The sequence below is a fragment of the Miniopterus natalensis genome, chromosome 1, assembly GCF_054644295.1.
Source record: "Miniopterus natalensis isolate mMinNat1 chromosome 1, mMinNat1.hap1, whole genome shotgun sequence".
Classification (NCBI taxonomy): Eukaryota; Metazoa; Chordata; class Mammalia; order Chiroptera; family Miniopteridae; genus Miniopterus; species Miniopterus natalensis.
The window spans coordinates 125325379-125342971 of record NC_142081.1 but is presented as its reverse complement, the minus strand read 5'-3'; the positions used below and the strand labels follow the sequence as shown (position 1 = coordinate 125342971).

Genomic DNA, 17593 nt, shown 5'->3' with positions numbered 1-17593 from the left:
TTAGCTCTCATCCTGATGCCAGATAATTCAGTTCCTCCCCTTGTGTCCCTCAAGCTGCTGTCCAAGTGCTGGAGCTCAGTGGTAGTGAGTCTGAGTAGGTGTGTACATGAGTCCTTTATGGGGTCTTGTGTGGGGCTGGGACCTCTCACTCCTCAGCAGGGACCTCCACAGCCAAGATATCTCTCCCAATTTTACAGTGTGACACATGGGTGTGTGACCGACCTATTCTGCATTTCTGCCCCTCCTACCAGTCTCAATGTGGCTTCTTTAAATCCCTGGTTACAGGACTTCCATTTAGCTAGACTTCAGGAAGTTCTGAAAGATGGTTGTTCTGTAATTTGGTTGTAATTTTGATGTGATTGTGGGAGGACTGGAGTACCACATTTACTGCCACCATCTTCACTGGAGACCCTCTGGTATGTACTCTTCTATGGCTGCCTAGTTTCACTTAATAAAACATCTTTTATCCATGAAAACATATCTAGCAGTGGATTTATCCATGTTGTTGCATGTATTAATAGTTTGTTTCTTTTACTGCTGTGTATATTCCATGATAGGAATATACTACCATTTATTCATCTTTTCTTTCATTGATAGGCTTTTGGGTTTCCATTTTTTGACTACAAGAATAAAGATGCTATGAGTAGCCCTGGCAGGGTAGCTCAGTTGGTTAGAGCATCATGCTAATATGCCAGGGTTGTAGGTTTGATCCCCTGTTGGGGCACATACAAGAATGAACCAATGAATGCATGAGTAAGTAGAACAACAACTCAATTTCTTTTCCTCCCTCCCTCCCTCCCTCCCTCCCTCCCTCCCTCCCCTCTCTCTCCTTCCTTTCTCTCTCAAATCAATAAATAAAAATTAAAAAAAGATGCGCTGAGCATTCTTGTACAGTTCCTTTTTGTGGATATAGTACTTATTTTTATTGAATAAATACATAGGTGTGAATTGCTGGGCCTCAAGTAGGTGTATATTTAGCTTTAATATGTACTGTCAAACCAAATAGGTAGTTACAAAGCGGTTGTGCCCTTTTATACTTGTATACTCACATATATACCCCCTGTATGTGTGTGTGTGTGCTAGATGCAATACATTCTTGTCAACACTAGATATTGTCTGTCTCTTCTGGGATGTGGGGTGGGTGTCTGGCTTCTTTCAGTTAGCAAAACACATTTGTGCTTCATCCATGATTTTGTGTTTATATATAGTTTATTACGCTACTCTGTTTGGATATACCAGTTTGTTTATCAAGTCAAAGGACATATGAGTTGTTCCCAGCTTTTAGTGATTATGAATAAAGTTATTATAAACATTTATATAATGGTTATTGTGTGGACATAAATTTTCAGTTATTTTGGTAAATATTTAAGAGTAGGATGCTAGGTTATATAATAGGTATATCTTTGGCTTTATAAGACACTATTAAACTGTTTTCCAATGGGGCTGTAGCAGTTTGTAGCCAGTTATGTATTTGAGTCTAGTTACTTCACATTTCACTAGCACTTGCTATTGGGATTTTAAATTTTGGCCATTCTAATGGGTGTGTAGTGTAGTCTTTTTAATTTTGCACTACATCCTTGGAGGGTACTGTTATCTTATTATTTAATTTGTATTTCCTTGATGAGTAATGAATTGAGTGGATTTTCATATATTTATTGGCCTCTTGTGAAGTGCAGTTGTCTTCTCTTGTCCATTTTTTATTGGAATGGCTATCTTTTTATAGACTTGGAGGAGTTTGTTTAAAAAATATATAATCTGGCCTGGCCTGAGTAGCTCAGCGTTTGAGCATCAACTCTCTATCCCTCTCCCTTCCTCCCTCTGAAATCAATAAAAACATATGTTTAAAAAATGTATATTTGGCAATGCATCCTCTGTCAAATGTATGCATTGTGGCTTATTTATTTTTTAATTGATTTGAAAGAGAGAGAAACATTGATTGGCTGCCTCCTGGACACCCCCCGACTGGAGATCAAATCTGAAACCTGGGTATATGCCCTGCCCTGGAATTGAACAAGCCACCTTTTGGTGTGTGGGATGATGCTCCAACCAACTGAGCCACACTGGCCAGGGCTCTTTTCACTTTCTTAATAGTGTCTTTTAATGAACAAAATGTTTTAATTTTAATGATGGCTATAGTAGGCTGACTAGTAGCAGATGTAATCAAGTTAAGGATTTTGAGATTGGGAGATTATCCTGGATTATCTAGGTGAAACGTATGTAGTCGTAACGTCCTTATAAGAGGGAGGGATGATGGTCAGAGACAGAAAGAAGATGTGATGAGAGAAGCAGAGTCAGAGATTTGAAGATAGACTAAAGGACCATGAACCAAGGAATGCACGTAGGCTCTACAAGCTGAAGAAGGCAAGGAAATGTATTCTCCTTAGTGTCTTCAGAAGGAACAAAGCCTTATTTACGCATTAATTTTAGCCAACTGAGACTTCTGATCTCCAGATCTGTAAGATAATACATTAGTTTTGTCGCTAAATTTGTTACAGCAGCAACAGGAAAAAATGGCTTATTTTTTCATTTTATTAAAAAGCAATTTATCAATTTTTTCTTTTTTGTTAGTACTTACTGTATTCTAGTTATGAAACTTTTGCCTATCCCAAGCTTGTGAAATTACTGTATGCTTTCTTGCGGAAACTTTAGTGCTTTACCTTTTCTATTTAGACCTATGAGATATCCTGGGTAAATTTTGGAGTATGGTGTGAGGTAGGTTCCACGTTCAAAGTTCCGCGGTTTCACAGCCTTCTAGGGAAATGTTTTATTCTCTGGAATCGCCCTGTGGCTCCTCCTCCGGGAGCTTTTAGGAAATTCCGCACTTAACCCCGCCCCCCCGACCTTCTTTGATTACACTCCTGGTTGACTTTCGGAGGCTCCCTGGATTTAGGCGCTTTCGACGGAAGCCTGACCTGAGAGAAACTACAATTCCCAGAAGACCATGCCAAAGGGGGGGGAATCCTGGGGGGCGGGGAGGAGGGAAAGGCGGAAGACTCGCGAGAGAACGAGGTTGAGGAGGCTGCGCGAAGTGGGTGGAGGGGGTGGAGACAGTGAGGAGGAAGAGGAGGAGGTGCAGTCCCACAATACCAGGCGGGAGGGCGGTAGGCGGTTTGTATCCGGGCTGTGAGGTGCTCCGAGTCTCCGCGGACCTTGTTGCCTCTGTCTCTTTAACGCGAGAGGAAGCGATGCGGAGGGGTGGAAAATGGCAGAGCTGCAGATGTTACTAGAGGAGGAAATCCCGTCTGGCAAGAGGGCGCTGATAGAGAGTTACCAGAACCTGACCCGGGTGGCGGACTACTGTGAAAACAACTATATACAGGTGAGGAGCGCGGGCAGGCGCTCGCCAGTCGGGCCGACGACCCGTCGCTGGCCGCTCGAGTGACCATCCCACACTGGGCGGGGTGGGGAACTGCCCTAACCTCAGCGGCCGCCTCAGTCCCAACCCCAAGCCCCAGTCGGGGCCGGCGGCCGGGCTGAGGGAGTCGGGCTGCGATACAGGAAGTGGCTGTGGCGGTTGAAACCGATAGAAGGGGAGAGAGAAAATGGGCGAGGGAGTAGGGAACCCGCCGCCGCCCGGAGCCCCTCTGCGGGGTCGGCCCCCGGAGTCGCGCTGCCCGTCGGCAGCCTACCATTCGCTGGGCTTCTGTCCGGAGCCCCCGCCGCAGCCCCGCTGCCTCTCGGCTCGAGAGGGGGTCTGGGACCGAGAGAGAGGGGAGAGGAAAGGGTAGGGAGGAGGCGTGGGGAGGAGCAGTAGAAGCGAGAGGAAAAGCGGGGTGTGTGTCGGGGGAGGGTAGGGGAGGGTGGGGTGGGGGCGATTATGTCAGTTCAACGCAGAGGGTGTGACTTCTACTTATTTATTTAAAAATTTTGTCATGAGTCACAATTACACAGACCTCCCCGAGGAGAGGAGGAAACGAGTGGGAAATGAGGTAGGGCGTCTAAGAGAAGTTAATCTCAAAATTTCTTTAATTGAAGGTTTGTATGTCTGTCTGCCTGTCGGTTTTCAAGTCAGGTTTTCCCCTTTCCCATCATTTTCGCTTCCGCCCCACCGTAATGTGTGTCTAGCGGTTGTTAGGGCTATCGTTATTATAAAACACAAATGATTTTTAACTACTTGGAAAAATGTCTTAAATACCGTCTTCCCCAAAAGTTCTTGAACTGTGTTGGCTTCATAAATAACTTAAAATAGACTGGTGTAATCGCCGGATGCTTATTTTCTGAAGGTTTCTCTCTTTCCAACTTAAGTAAATGTATATAATATGACTCCAAATCGATTACCGAACATACTTAGTCTTAGAACCATACGAAGCTATTTTAGACTTATTAGAAAAATTTGAGAGCCTTACTATGACAGATACTTGTTTTTATTTTAATGGTTGAAAGTAAATTATGGTGTGGTAGTTTGGTTTGTAGATCTTTGCATAAGCCAGCAGTTTGCAGTAGAAGCAAAAAAAGTAACAATACTTTGTGTCAATATAATGGCACCAAAAATTCGCTTGTTAGTGGTAAGGCATGATCAAAATATGCTTTGAAAGATTAAGGTTATTGCAATTTAGAACTAGAGTATTTATAGAAAGCTTTCCATGTGGTTATCATTTTTAATAACCAATAGTTTGTGTTGGCAAATGCCTTTCTCTTATTTTTAGAAGGAATTTTCAGAATATTTTGAATATTTTTCAGTTTCCATATTAGTTACATTGTATCTTCAGTAGCACTACTAGGAATTTATCTCATAAAAATTTTCAAGCTTTTACTTTAGGAATTTTACTGATAAACTTGTTGAATGCCTGCTACATCTACTGCTTGTTTTTACAAAATTTATATTTAGCCTTTTAAAACTTCTAAAATCTAGAAGTGTGGATGTAGTTTTCAAATAGAAAAGTGATCTTGTAGTTTATTGATATTACAGATATACAACTTTTATTCAACTTAACTAGAAAACCTTAAAATTGAGGTGAATCTCAATTTGCTGAATGTTTTAAGGATTTTAAAAGTCAAAGGGAGAGTGCAGGAAGTTACATTGCCCCCATTCCAGAAGTCATTTCTTTATAGAAGTCAGCAGATAAGTACTTCACAAAGGGTGGCTTCTTTTTGTTTTTTGCATGTTGTGAAATCTGACAAGTATATAGTGTGGTAACTGCTAAGTATTGGCAAATGCAAACATGTTTTAACCTGTCTGGCGACTATTTCTTTTTCAGGTAGTTGTCTGCTGTAAAGCTTTTTTTTTTCTTTTCTTTCTCCCTGACCGCTTTCCTTTTCCCCTCCTGCTACCATCATGTAACTTTGAAGCACTTTTAGACTTATTGGTAATATCCCTAATTAAGAGAAGTCCTATTTTTCATGTAGTCTCTTAAACATGTTAGTACTATTAGTACCATAGTGCCAAGAGCCACCATCAGTGACTCCAATTTTTTTTTTGTGGTCCTAAACTTTACATCAGTGAGGTATTTTGATCTTACTGTGGTGAAAAGAGGTTTTCCGTAGTAGCCTTTAAACTTTGGACTATGTGTTGCACTAGGTGCCACTCTGAGGCTTAGACAGGCTTAGAAGATGATGAAGACTTTGTCAAAATTGATGTGGTAGCTGAATTTGTGATGCGTTGCATTGCTAACTTTGGTGCTGTGAATAGGGAACCAAGAGTACTAGAAATACCCATTTGGATGTCTTTTGAGATCTTCCTGTATCCCTTCTATAACCCTGATTGGGTTATAATCAACACCCTTCATAAATGTATCTCCTCTCAGGGAAAGTATGCAGTTACTTGCATTTTGAGAATTTTTTATACCCACGGTGAGTTAAGTTACTTGCTTGGGTGATTTTTATCCTGAGAATTTAGTTTTCATTTTGTTGTTTTCCGACAGTTTGGAGGTACAATCCAGTTAGACTAAGGGGTTTAGTTGACAAGTTCTTTCGACTGCAGTGTGGTTGAGTCCTCGAGTACTTCATTAGCTTTTTGGGTCCTATTGACTTTAATTATTAAATTGTATTATTAATAGCAAAACTTCTCCCCAAAGTACATTCTCTCAAATATGACAGGATTTTTGAAATTGTTTCGGGGAAATAATATTTTTTAAAAAGTGTTTTTTATATAGAGACAAAGAAAAATCTTTGCCCTTTTCCATCTTTTGGTTATGACCAGTTCGAATTTTTTTTAGTAGATTATGTTAAGGACAGTCACTCTTCAACTTGAACACACTTATTCATCTAACCAGTTCTCTTTGCTTTACTTTAGGGTCCACACTGCCTTTATCATGGGAACTATTTTGGGGAATAGGAAGCAAGCTAAGCTAAAAGGAGTAGAAACTGCTTAAAGGTTTCTTAGCATGCAAATTGCTAGGTTGGGTAAGGACCGAAAAGTCTTCCATACAGCTAAACTTACAAATTTCATTTAAAATTGTGGCCTGGAATTCCCCCAATAAGAGCTTTATTTGGGTTAACAAGTATATTCTAAAGTTTGGGGGGTATAAAGGGGATTTCATCTCTGAGCTACTTAGTTTATTGAGCTTGTTTTCTTCTTCTTAACGGCACTAGCTTATGCTCATTTGCTCATATGCACACTTAATCTTAGAGGGCAGGTAGTTTTTTAGCAGGAGCACTTTGGAGTAGGTAAAAGCTAACATTTCTGGTACTGTACAACTTATGCCAATTTACAAATGAAGTCAATTATTAGAATACTTGTTTTATTTATTTTATTCATTTAACATGAGCAAATTAAAGTTCAGAGACATTAAATACGTAGTCTGAAGTTTCATATCTCATAAAAGATAATGCCTGGGATCAAATCCAGATTTTCTGATTGTGTATTCTGAGTTCTATGTAATGACTACCGAGTCGTGTGCTTACTGCAGGATTAGGATAAAAGATGGTACAGAGAGGGCAATGGTGAAGGGAAGAGGCACACATCATTGCTTCTGTTTATTGAATACCTACTCTGTCGCACTCTCTGCTGGTTGATTTGTATTATCTTTAATCCTTCCAAAAACTCTCCATGATAAGCAATATTCTCTTAAAGATCAGGAAGTTAGGAGTCAGACAAGTTAAATGAATTTTGTTTGATCATATAGTTAGTAATTGGCAGTCAGGATTTCTGCCCAACTCTGACAGGCTCCACAGGTTCCACGGCTGTGCTTTTTCCGTGTCACACTGCCTCCAGCTGTGAATGAGTGTAGAACTCATACTAAGTTTAGAAATGTCATGGAATAAATAGACTCTTGTTGGACATGTCTGGGAACCTAACAACTATTTTACCATTGTTTCTTCTGAGTTCCAAGTTGCAAATATAAGAACAAGTATGCTTGTAATTTGGGGATGGTGGCTTTGGCACTTGAGGTGTTGAGTTAGAGGAATCATAGACTAGTTTCTCACTGAGCTCAGTAGATCCTTTTCCTTTCTGTGCATCCTTGCCTGTTTTTTTTCTATTTTGGTTCAGCTTTGCTTTCACTAGAAAATTTGTAAAACAATTAGTAGAAGTTAACAAAACAAAGTGTTTTTGAAACATTTTGATTTCTATACAAACTAAATTCAGGTAAAGATAGGCAAAGTGATTGAGGAGATTAGGACAGATTGGAAATGGTAGAATTTTTATAATTGCACTTTGAAGTGAATAAAACAATAGCTAGTAAAATTAGAGATGTAGGTTAGAAATTTAATGAATTAAACAGGATTTTAGTATTGTACAGCATGGTGACTGTAGTTAGTGATACTGTATTGTATATTTGAAAGTTTCTAAGAAACTAGAGATTAAAGGTTCTTACCACAAGAAAAAAATTGTTACTATGTGTTGTGATGGATGTTAACTAGACTTACTGTGATCACTTTGCAATATATACAAATATCAAATCATTATGTTTTATACCTGAAATACCTGAGATGTAGCAGTATGTCAGTACAAAAACAAAACAAGACAGGGTTTTAGATAATTTTATGGAAGATCCTCAGGTGATTGTTAGATTGACCCCATACCATGTCACAACCTGCTTATTAATGTTGCTGCCAAGCAGGCAGGATCTGACCTTGCATATTAGGTCTTATGAAAGCCCATTCATAAGGATGGAATATTATATCAGTTCTTAACTAATAATACTCTCAAGAATAATGAATATTCTTGCCCTGGCCGGTGTGGTTCAGTGGTTAGTGTTGGTCCTCACACCGAAGGGTCTTGGGTTCGATTTCTGGTCAAGGGCACATACCTGGGTTGCAGGTTTGATCCTTGGCCCTGGTTGGGGCACCTGTGGGAGGCAACCAATCGATGTGTCTCTCTCACATAGATGACTCCCCCAACTCCCCCCCCCAATGGAAAAAAGTATCCTCGGGTGAGGATTGACAAAAACAAAAAGAATACTGAATATTCTTTAGGGCTGTGTGTCATTTAAAAGTTAGTATTAAAACTAATTAAAAGAGAGTTTGTATTAAAACTATTTCTTTTGTAACTTTAATATTAATAAGAGCTTTATATGTGGTACTTCAGTCTAGTCCTGGTATGTTTAGCAGGGGTGGGGAACGTCCAGCCTGCAGGCCAAAATCATTTGGTCTGGCCCTGCCAAGACCTCACCAAAGAGAAGCAGTTCCAGCCATCACATTAGGAGTGAATTAATTAAATGTTTGACCAAATATAGCAGGCTAATTTTTAAGTTGATAATTTTGTATGGCCCGAAAATAATGTTATAAATATCCCAATGGCCCTTGGCAGAAAAAAGGTTCTCCACCCCTGGTAGAGCCTCAGTTTTAGCAAGTTTGTGTCTTTTGGAGAGGTTCTTTTTAGAAAATTGTTGAAATCTCTTAGAGTAAGGACACTTTTCTAATTCCTCTTGTGTGCTTCTGTTTTCTCCAGTTGGTTCTGTCAACTGAAGAATGCTAATACTCCCAGTAGTGGAAAAGAGATATTTGGGCAATTGGGTCTCTGATCTGTGGCCATTTAGAATAACCTATTTATCTTGAGTGAAGTTATGTTATAGGAATTAGACATTTGTGAGCTAACAGACAAGGATAGATTAGGAAGGTAGAGTGCTAATATTGGGAGAAGAGGTTGAATCAAACAGCAGATTATGTAGATATAATTCCATGAAAATAGTGTTGGTATGAAAAGTAATGTAAAAATAAATGCTAATTTGGAAGCATTTAAAAGTTTGAATTTGGGGGAGCTGTATATTTTTCTGTCTTTTTGTATTGGTTATAATTTTTGTTGAAGTTATGGTTTGATTTTATAAGAATAGTCAAACCCCAGAAGTACAAACTTTACAGACCTTAATATTTAATAAGACACTATGCTAAAAAATAAGGGATTTTTTTAAAAAGTGCAGCACTGAGAAGATAAGACACTTGCAAAATGGCAATTACTGGATTTTGTTTTTAAGTGAAATAGCTAACCTGATCATTTTAACAGTAAACATTAGCTGCTTAGAAAGGAGACTTGACGTGTTTAGTATTACCACTCTGTGTCACCCCAAATAGCTACAGTTAACCTTGGATCTGCTAACTTTTTCCATTTACAAAATGAAATTTTCTCAGAAATAGTTGGTAGTGAACTAATGTTTGTGAAGAAAATCTGAACACAAAACAAAACATCCTAAGGAAAATAATGTGTATTTGTTACCTAGTAGATTCTAATTTTGATATGCCTCTGTACTTATTAGCAAGTTCAGCAAATGTTTGTGAAATTGTGATTTATGTCTACTAAAGAATATTGGTAGGATCATCACAAATGTAGCTTGAAGTAAAATGAAACTAGTTTTAAGTCTTATTTTACTAATTATTAGCATAGTAATTAATAACTCATTATGGAAAATTCTAAACACATTACAAAATGGAGAGAATAGTGTAATGAACCCCCATATGTTTATCACTGAGATTTACAATTATCTACACATGACCAGTATTCTTTCATCTATATTTCTCTCCTCCCTACCATTATTGTAAAGCTCATCTTTGACATATTTTAGTACGTATCTCTAAAAGATGAAGGCTTATTAAATCTATTGCATAACTTCTATATATGGGGGGGGAAAAGATTATGAACATCATTGTAATTGTGACCAAAAAGAGTAGAAAGCTTTAAAACAGTAATAAATGTTTAATTTACAGCTAATTTTGTTAGTGATTCCTGTCACAGGTTGATTAGAATACAGCTGTATTATTTGCTTCATAATGGTACTTTGAGTCATAATTCATATAATAGAAAACCAACCATTTTAGAGTGTATATAGTTTAGTGGTATTTAGTATAGTCACAGTTTTGTATGACCACCACCTAGGTCTAGTTCCGAAACCTTTTTATCACTCCTGAGAAAAAATTCCTACCCATTAAGCAGTTCATTCCCATCCCTATCCCGTAGCACCTGACATACGTCAGTTTGCTTTCTGTCTCTTATGAATTTACTTATTGTATATATTTCATGTAAATAGAATCATAAAATATGTGGCCTTTTTATCTGACTTCTTTCACTTACATTAAGCATATTCTATTGTATATATATACCACATTTTATTTATTCATTTATCAGTTGATGGACATGTGGGTTGCTTCTACCTTTCTGCTATTGTGAATGGTACTGCCGTGAATATTCACGTACAATGTTTGAGTGCCTGTTTTTAGTTCTTTTGTGTACATACCTCATAATGGTATTTTGTTGTGAAATACATAATTATATAGTTTTCCACTTAGATAATTTTGAATTTCTGCCACTGTTCTGCAGTGTAATGAGGGAATCCCAGACATGGACGTAGACTCAGAATTTCAGTGTTAATTGATAGGAATTAAGGCTTGGAGCTTAATTTTTCACTTTATATAGAAGCTTAATATTCCCCCTGATTACCAGAGTAATATAAAATATGGTAATTGCATAAATTTTATTTTATTATTTTAAAAATATATCTTTATTGATTTCAGAGAGAGGAAAGGAGAGGGGGAGAGATAGAAACATCAATGATGGGTCATTGATCAGCTGCCTCCTGCATGCCCCACACTGGGGATGGAGTCCACAACGAGGGCACTTGCCCTGCCTGGGAATCGAACCTCCATCTCCTGGATCCTAGGTCGATGCTCAACCGCTGAGCCACTCGTGGCCGGGCATAAATTTTAAACTTTTAGATGAATATATAGCTTAGATGGTGCAAGTTCCCTTGTAAAAGCACTACTACTTACAGCTTTTAAATAATGTTTCTAAACTTTATGCTATATAGTTGGTAAGCTTATGTTTACTAAGGCAGAAAGTGTTTCAGTCATTATATATTTTAAAAACTAAAAAGAAAACACCTAAGTTTCATGAGATTATCAAATTATCAAATCAAATGTGAACTGTATCTCATTCAGACCTTAAATGAAGCATAGTATGTAAGATGTGGAGTTGGATATTCTCAACTGCTTTTATTTTTATTTTTTTTTACTTTTTAAAGAATTTTTAATTGATTTTTAGAGAGAGAGGAAGGGAGAGAGAAAAAGAGAAACATGGATGTGACAGCGAAACATGATCTGCCACCTCCTACAGGCCCCCGCACTGGGGATCCAGTGCACACCCCAGACATGTGCCCTGACCCAGAATTGAATCAGCAGCCTTTCAGTGCAGGGAATGATGTCCAACCACCTGAGCCACACTGACCAGGGCTCAACTGTTTTGTTGTTGTTGTTGTTGTTAATCCTCACATGCAGATATTTTTTCCATTGATTTTTTTTTAGAGAGAGTGGAAAGGAGGGAGGGAGGGGGAGAAAGGGCGCGAGAGAGAAACAGTGTGAGAGAGACACATCAGTTGGTTGCCTTCTGCATGGCGGGGCCAGAAATTGAACCTGCAACCCAGGTACGTGCCCTTGACTGGGAATCAAACCCACGACTCTTTGGTGCACGGGCTGGTGCTCTAACCACTGAGAACACTGGCCAGGGCTCAACTGCTTTTAATTGCAGTAAAATTTTATTATTTATTTCCTTGAAACTTGAGAACAAAAATACTACGTTAATGAAAAAGTTTATTATTGAAAAACTTCAATTTCCCTCTAAGTTACTCATTTTTTAAATCCTTTATATTTAATTCCTGTTAGTAATTTCTACATATTGTGATAAAATTGCGTTTGGTAAATTTTTCATTCTGTGGAAAGGCAAGTTTTGTTTGGGCCATGGGGAATGATACTTTTCACTTAAATACCAGAAATGTATATAATGCATTATATGGAAAAATACACTTCTTAGTTCAAATATTGGCAACCTAAGACATATAACAACAAAGTCTTATTTTAAGAAGGCAGTGTAGTGTAAAGGGTTCATGAGTGCCATTTAAAAATTATGATTATCACTGAAAGTGGGCCCTCAACATAGTTCAGCAATCCCACCATATTTTCCATGTCAGTTTATTCTTCTACTCACCATAAATTATTTAAATATTTCTCTTTCCTCTTAAAATCTTTTTTCTTTCTCATCTTTTATAGACTAAATAGACCTCATTATATGAGACATAATTTCTTACATGACATCTCCAAACATACTGGCATCCTCACCCATCCTGCTCTACTTCCTTCTTGTGGTTATAGAGAGTATAGGTTGTCTTTCCTCTTAAGGCCAATACTTACCTTTGCTCTGGCTCTCATCCTCTCTGCCTTTTCAGAAATCATATATACTTCTTATATCTTTAGTTTGTCTTTGTTTACTGAATTTGTACAGTCAGAATTACAACATCTCAAGTCTCTCTCGTATTAGAAAACTCTCCTTTAACTTTATATACCCACCCAGTAACAGACCTGTATTGCTTAGTTTTATGAAAAATTGTTTACATCCTTACTTTGCATTTGCTCTTTAAGCTGTTCTATTTTGTCTGTCATCTCTGTAGCTCCGCTGAAATTATGCTCAGTAGCCTTCATGCTGCAAAATTCATTGAACACTCTTTAGTTCTCATCTTGCTTATCTTCTCAGCATCATTTTATATAATTGACTGTTCCCTGCTTTTTTTGGAAAAGCTCATAAATCCCTTAGCTTCTGTGATGACATTCTTTCCAACTTTTCCTGTCATTCTCTGGCTCTTTGTTCTCCTTCACCTTAAGTATTAAAGTGGCTTAGCTGAGCTCTTTTCTACACATACCTCCTCAGACTATCTTATTTATTCCCATCTGAGTGATTTCTCTTCCACTGAAGTTTGGATTCATATAGCTAACTGCCTACTTAACAGGTGCCTCAGACTTAGGATGCTAGAAACTGAACTTCACTTTTCTCCAATCTCTTTTACTCCTTTTTTTAAATTTTTATTTAAAATATATCTTCATTGATTTCATAGAGAGGAAAGGAGAGGGAGAGAGAGAGATAGAAACATCAGTGATGAGAGAGTCATTGATCAGCTGCCTAGCCCGCAACATGGGCATGTGCCCTGACCGGGAATCGAACCCCGATCGCCTGAATCCTAGGTCGATGCTCAACCGCTGAGCCACGCCCGGCCGGGCCCAATCTCTCAATCTCTTTTACTCCTATCCACTCATTCCCTTAATAGAAACCTGGCCATCATTCTTGACTCCTCCATTGTCTCCTCCCCCACCCCCAATTAATCTATAACAGGTCCTGTTGATACTTCTTCTAAAATATATTTTAAATATATCTATTTCATGCCCGGCCGGGCGTGGCTCAGCGGTTGAGCATCGACCTAGGATCCAGGCGATCAGGGTTCAATTCCCGGTCAGGGCACATGCCTGGGTTGTGGGCTCGATCTATCATCATTGATGTTTCTGTCCCTCTCTCTCCCTCTCCTTTCCTCTCTCTGAAATCAATAAAGATATATTTTTTAAAAAAGAAAAATTTATCTATTTCATCTCCATTGTTTCACCCCAGTATGAAGCTTAGAGAATTGCTATAATTTCTGTAGTCTTTATATCACCACACACCTCCCTCTGATCACATCCCCATTATCACACTGTGGCTCGAGTAGTATTTTCAAAATAGAAATCTGATCACGTCATTTCCCCATGCAATCTCACAATGAGGCCTAAGATACCCTATATAGTATAGCTCCTGTCTTTCTAGTTTTGCTGCATTATATAGGGCCTTGTAAGCCTTGAAGACCTTAATAAAAGGTTGTTTTATTCTGAGTGTGGCTATCATTAGAGTACTTGACTTTTTCATTATTTTTTCCTTTATTATTATTTATTTATTTATTTTAAATCTTCACCCGAGGATATTTTTGCCATGCTTTTCAGAGACGGAGAGAGAGAGACACACACACAGACATCGATGTGAGAGAGACACATCAATTGGTTGCCTCCTGCATGCGCCTTGACCAGGCTGGGGATCAAGCCTACAACCGAGGAGATATGTACCTTTGGCTGGAATGGAACCCTGGACCCTTCAGTCGGAGGGCCAGTGCTCTAACCACTGAGCAAAACTGGTGAGGGCTTTATTTTTTATTTTAAAAGAAGCACTGAACTTTAAAATTTTATTTTTATTGATTTTTAGAGAGGAAGGGAGAAGAAGAGAGAGAGAAACATTGATGTGAGAGCAAATCATTGTGCATACCCTCTACTGCGGTTTGAGCCCATGACCCAGACGTGTGCCCTGACTGGGAATTGAATTGACAACCATTTCGTGCATGAGAGGATGCCCAACCAACTGAGTCACACCTGCCAGGGCTTGATTTACCTTTTAAATAATCATTCAGGCTACTGGGTGGGAAACAAACTGAAGGGTAGGCAAGAATAGAATCAACCGGCAGGGAGGGTATCGTTGTAGGTCAGACAGGAAATGACAATTGCTTGTACTTTAATGGTGGAGTGAGGAGTTGAGGGGAGAGGTTGGGGTATTTTTTTTCCTCTCATTGATTTGTTCTGCTTGTTTACGTATTCATTGGTTGATTCCCTGATCAGGGATTGAACCTGCAACATTGGCATACTGGGACAACGCTCCAGCCCGCTGAGTTACCCTCCAGGGTGACGTTGGATATTTTCAAGGCAGATGCAAAGAGGACTTAGTGGTGGATTGGAAATGGGGTATTAAGAAAAGAGGAATCTAAGGACAACTAGTTTAATTTTCTTTTTAATTGATTTTAGAGAGAGAAATGGAGAGAGAGAGAAACATCGATCGGTTGCCTCCCGAACCCGCAACCTGGGTATGTGTCCTGATGGAATTGAACTCGCCACCTTTTGGTGTATGGCCGGTGCTGCAACTCTCTGAGCCACACAGGCCAGGGCTAAATTTTTTAAAAGTATGTTAGTGCATGGTAGCATATGGGTGGGAGTATATCAAGAGTACTGTTATGTTACATTCAATGAAAATTTTGTGTTTGATTCTAGATGTGTTGTAAGTAAAAACTGAACACTAAGTTTCCAAGGCTTAGTATGAAAAAGTATGTAAAGTATTTCATTAATAGTTATTTATATTAACCACATTTGAAATAGTATTTTGGATATATTAGGTTAAGTAAAAATATCATTAGAGTTAAAAAACAACAAACGAGTACTTTGTTTACATGTTAAGTTGGAGATACCACTTAGACAACCAGATAGATATGCCAGATAGTCATTCTGGAGTTTAGGAAAGAGTCAGAGTTGGAGATCAACATTTAGGAGTCGTCACAGAATAGATCGACACTTTCTTTTTTTTTTTTTTTAACTTTTTTTTTTTTTTAAATATATCTTTATTGATTTCAGAGAGAGGAAAGGAGAGGGAGAGAGAGAGATAGAAACATCAATGACGAGAGAGTCATTGATCGAGCCCACAACCCGGGCATGTGCCCTGACCAGGAATCGAACCCTGATCTCCTGGATCACAGGTGGACGCTCAACCGCTGAGCCACGCCAGGCCGGGCTAGATTGACACTTTCTAATGTGAGCTATATATGAAATTTAAAATTTTCTAATAGCTATATTAAAAAAGTATTAAGAGCCCTAGCTGGTTTAGCTTAGTGGTTAGAGCATTGGCCCTCGGACTTAAGGGTTCTGGGTTCCATTCGAGCCAATGGCTTGTACTTTGGTTGCAGGCTCAATCTCCAGTCCCGGTAGGGGCAAGTGTGGGAGGCAACCAATTGATGTGTCCCTCTGACATGGATGTTTCTCTCTTTCCCTTCTACTCCCTCTGGGGGAAAAAAAATAAGTGTGAAGAAATAAGTTGAAATTAATTTTAGTAACATAATTTATTTAAACCAGTGCATTCAAAATATAATTATTTCAGTACATAATCAACATAAATAATTTATTAGATACTTTACATTCTTCTTTTTGTACTAAGTCTTTGGAATCTGATGTATTTTGTACTCACAGCACATCTCAGTTGGGACATGGATAGTGAAAAACCGGGAGGATTAATGGGCGGAGAGTTTAGTGATATCAAAGGATAGTCAAAATTGAGGTATTAGAGTAAGTAAACTGCAGAGAGAGACTTTGGGAGTTTTTGTTTAAAAACATTTTTTTTAAAGATTTTTTATTGATTTTTAGAGAGGGAGGGAGAGAGAAAGGGAAACATTGATGAGCTGCCTCCTGCACATCCCCCACCAGGGATTGAGCCCACAGCCTGGACATGTGCCCTGACCGGGAATTGAACTGGTAACCTTTTGGTGCAAGGGATGATGCCCAGCCAACTGAGCCACACTGGCCAGGGAAGAATGTGGGATTTTTGAAGTCTAAATATTTGGACATGGTGTAATTGCTAGTAATGACCATGGCAGATTTTGACTGGTGAAAAAAGATGGAAAAAATTGCTTTAGTTTAGGAGGTCAGGTGACTTGAGGGGCAAGGGTTTTGGGTAAATTAGCTGAATGAATGTTGACATCACTAAGAATAATGATAGGAATAGTGAATTAGTGAGCTAAATGGCAGAGTCTTTAACAAAGGAGGGAATGATGAGGATGTTGGTTGATGACAGTAATGAGATTATTTCCATAGTAGACCTCTCCCTATTCCATCAGGTCAGTTTACACCCTGTTAAATGCTCCCACTGAATCCTCTATATTTCCTCTGTAACACTCATTACACTTGTTTGACATTTAAACAGGTCTTTGTTTTTCTTGTTTATTCCTGTGTCTCCAGTGCCTGTCTATTGCCTGGCACATAAAGCTCTCAAAAGTTTACATGAACTGTACAAGGAGCCTGGAAACTTGGTTCTGTTCCTCATTCGATATTTTAACCAGCCTTTAACTCTGTTTTATTCTCTATAAAAGGATGAGTTTGAACTAGATTATGTCCAAAGTGACAGTTTGGACATAATGGTTTTTAGCAGAGCTTATTTCTGATTTCCAGCCCTGCAATTCTGATGTTTTTACTAGTTTATTTCTGAGTTCTTCAATTTCCTTTAAAAAAAATTCTCTGATTCTCTTTTCAACAACTAGTGTTGGGAAAATTGGACAGGTACATGCAGAGAGATGAAACCAGACCACCAACTTACACCATACACAAGAATAAACTCAAAACGGATAAAAGACTTAAATGTAAGTTGTGAAACCATAAAAATCCTGGAAGAAAACATAGGCAGCAAAATCTCAGACATTTGACAGAGCAGAATTTTCGCTGATACATCTCCTGGGGCAAGAGAAACAAAGGAAAAAAATAAACAAATGGGATTACATCAAACTAAAAAGCTTCTGTACAGTAAAAGAAACCATCATCAAAATGAAAATGGAACCCATTGTGTGGGAGAACATAT

At 38.5% G+C, this 17593-nt stretch overlaps 1 protein-coding gene across 2 annotated transcripts in view; it reads left to right on the top strand.

The window, feature by feature from the left end:
- The first annotated feature begins 3089 nt into the window (after positions 1-3089).
- ABI1 (abl interactor 1) overlaps positions 3090-17593 on the top strand; it is a 93481-nt gene continuing 78977 nt past the window's right edge. Inside the window, exon 1 of one of the 2 annotated variants that reach the window (XM_087825599.1) lies at positions 3090-3319. In XM_087825599.1, coding sequence (XP_087681725.1) covers positions 3203-3319 — 117 coding nt within the window. In that variant the 5' untranslated portion in view covers positions 3090-3202. The remainder of the gene's footprint in view (positions 3320-17593) is intronic. The other variant, XM_016219412.2, reaches the window with a different exon arrangement.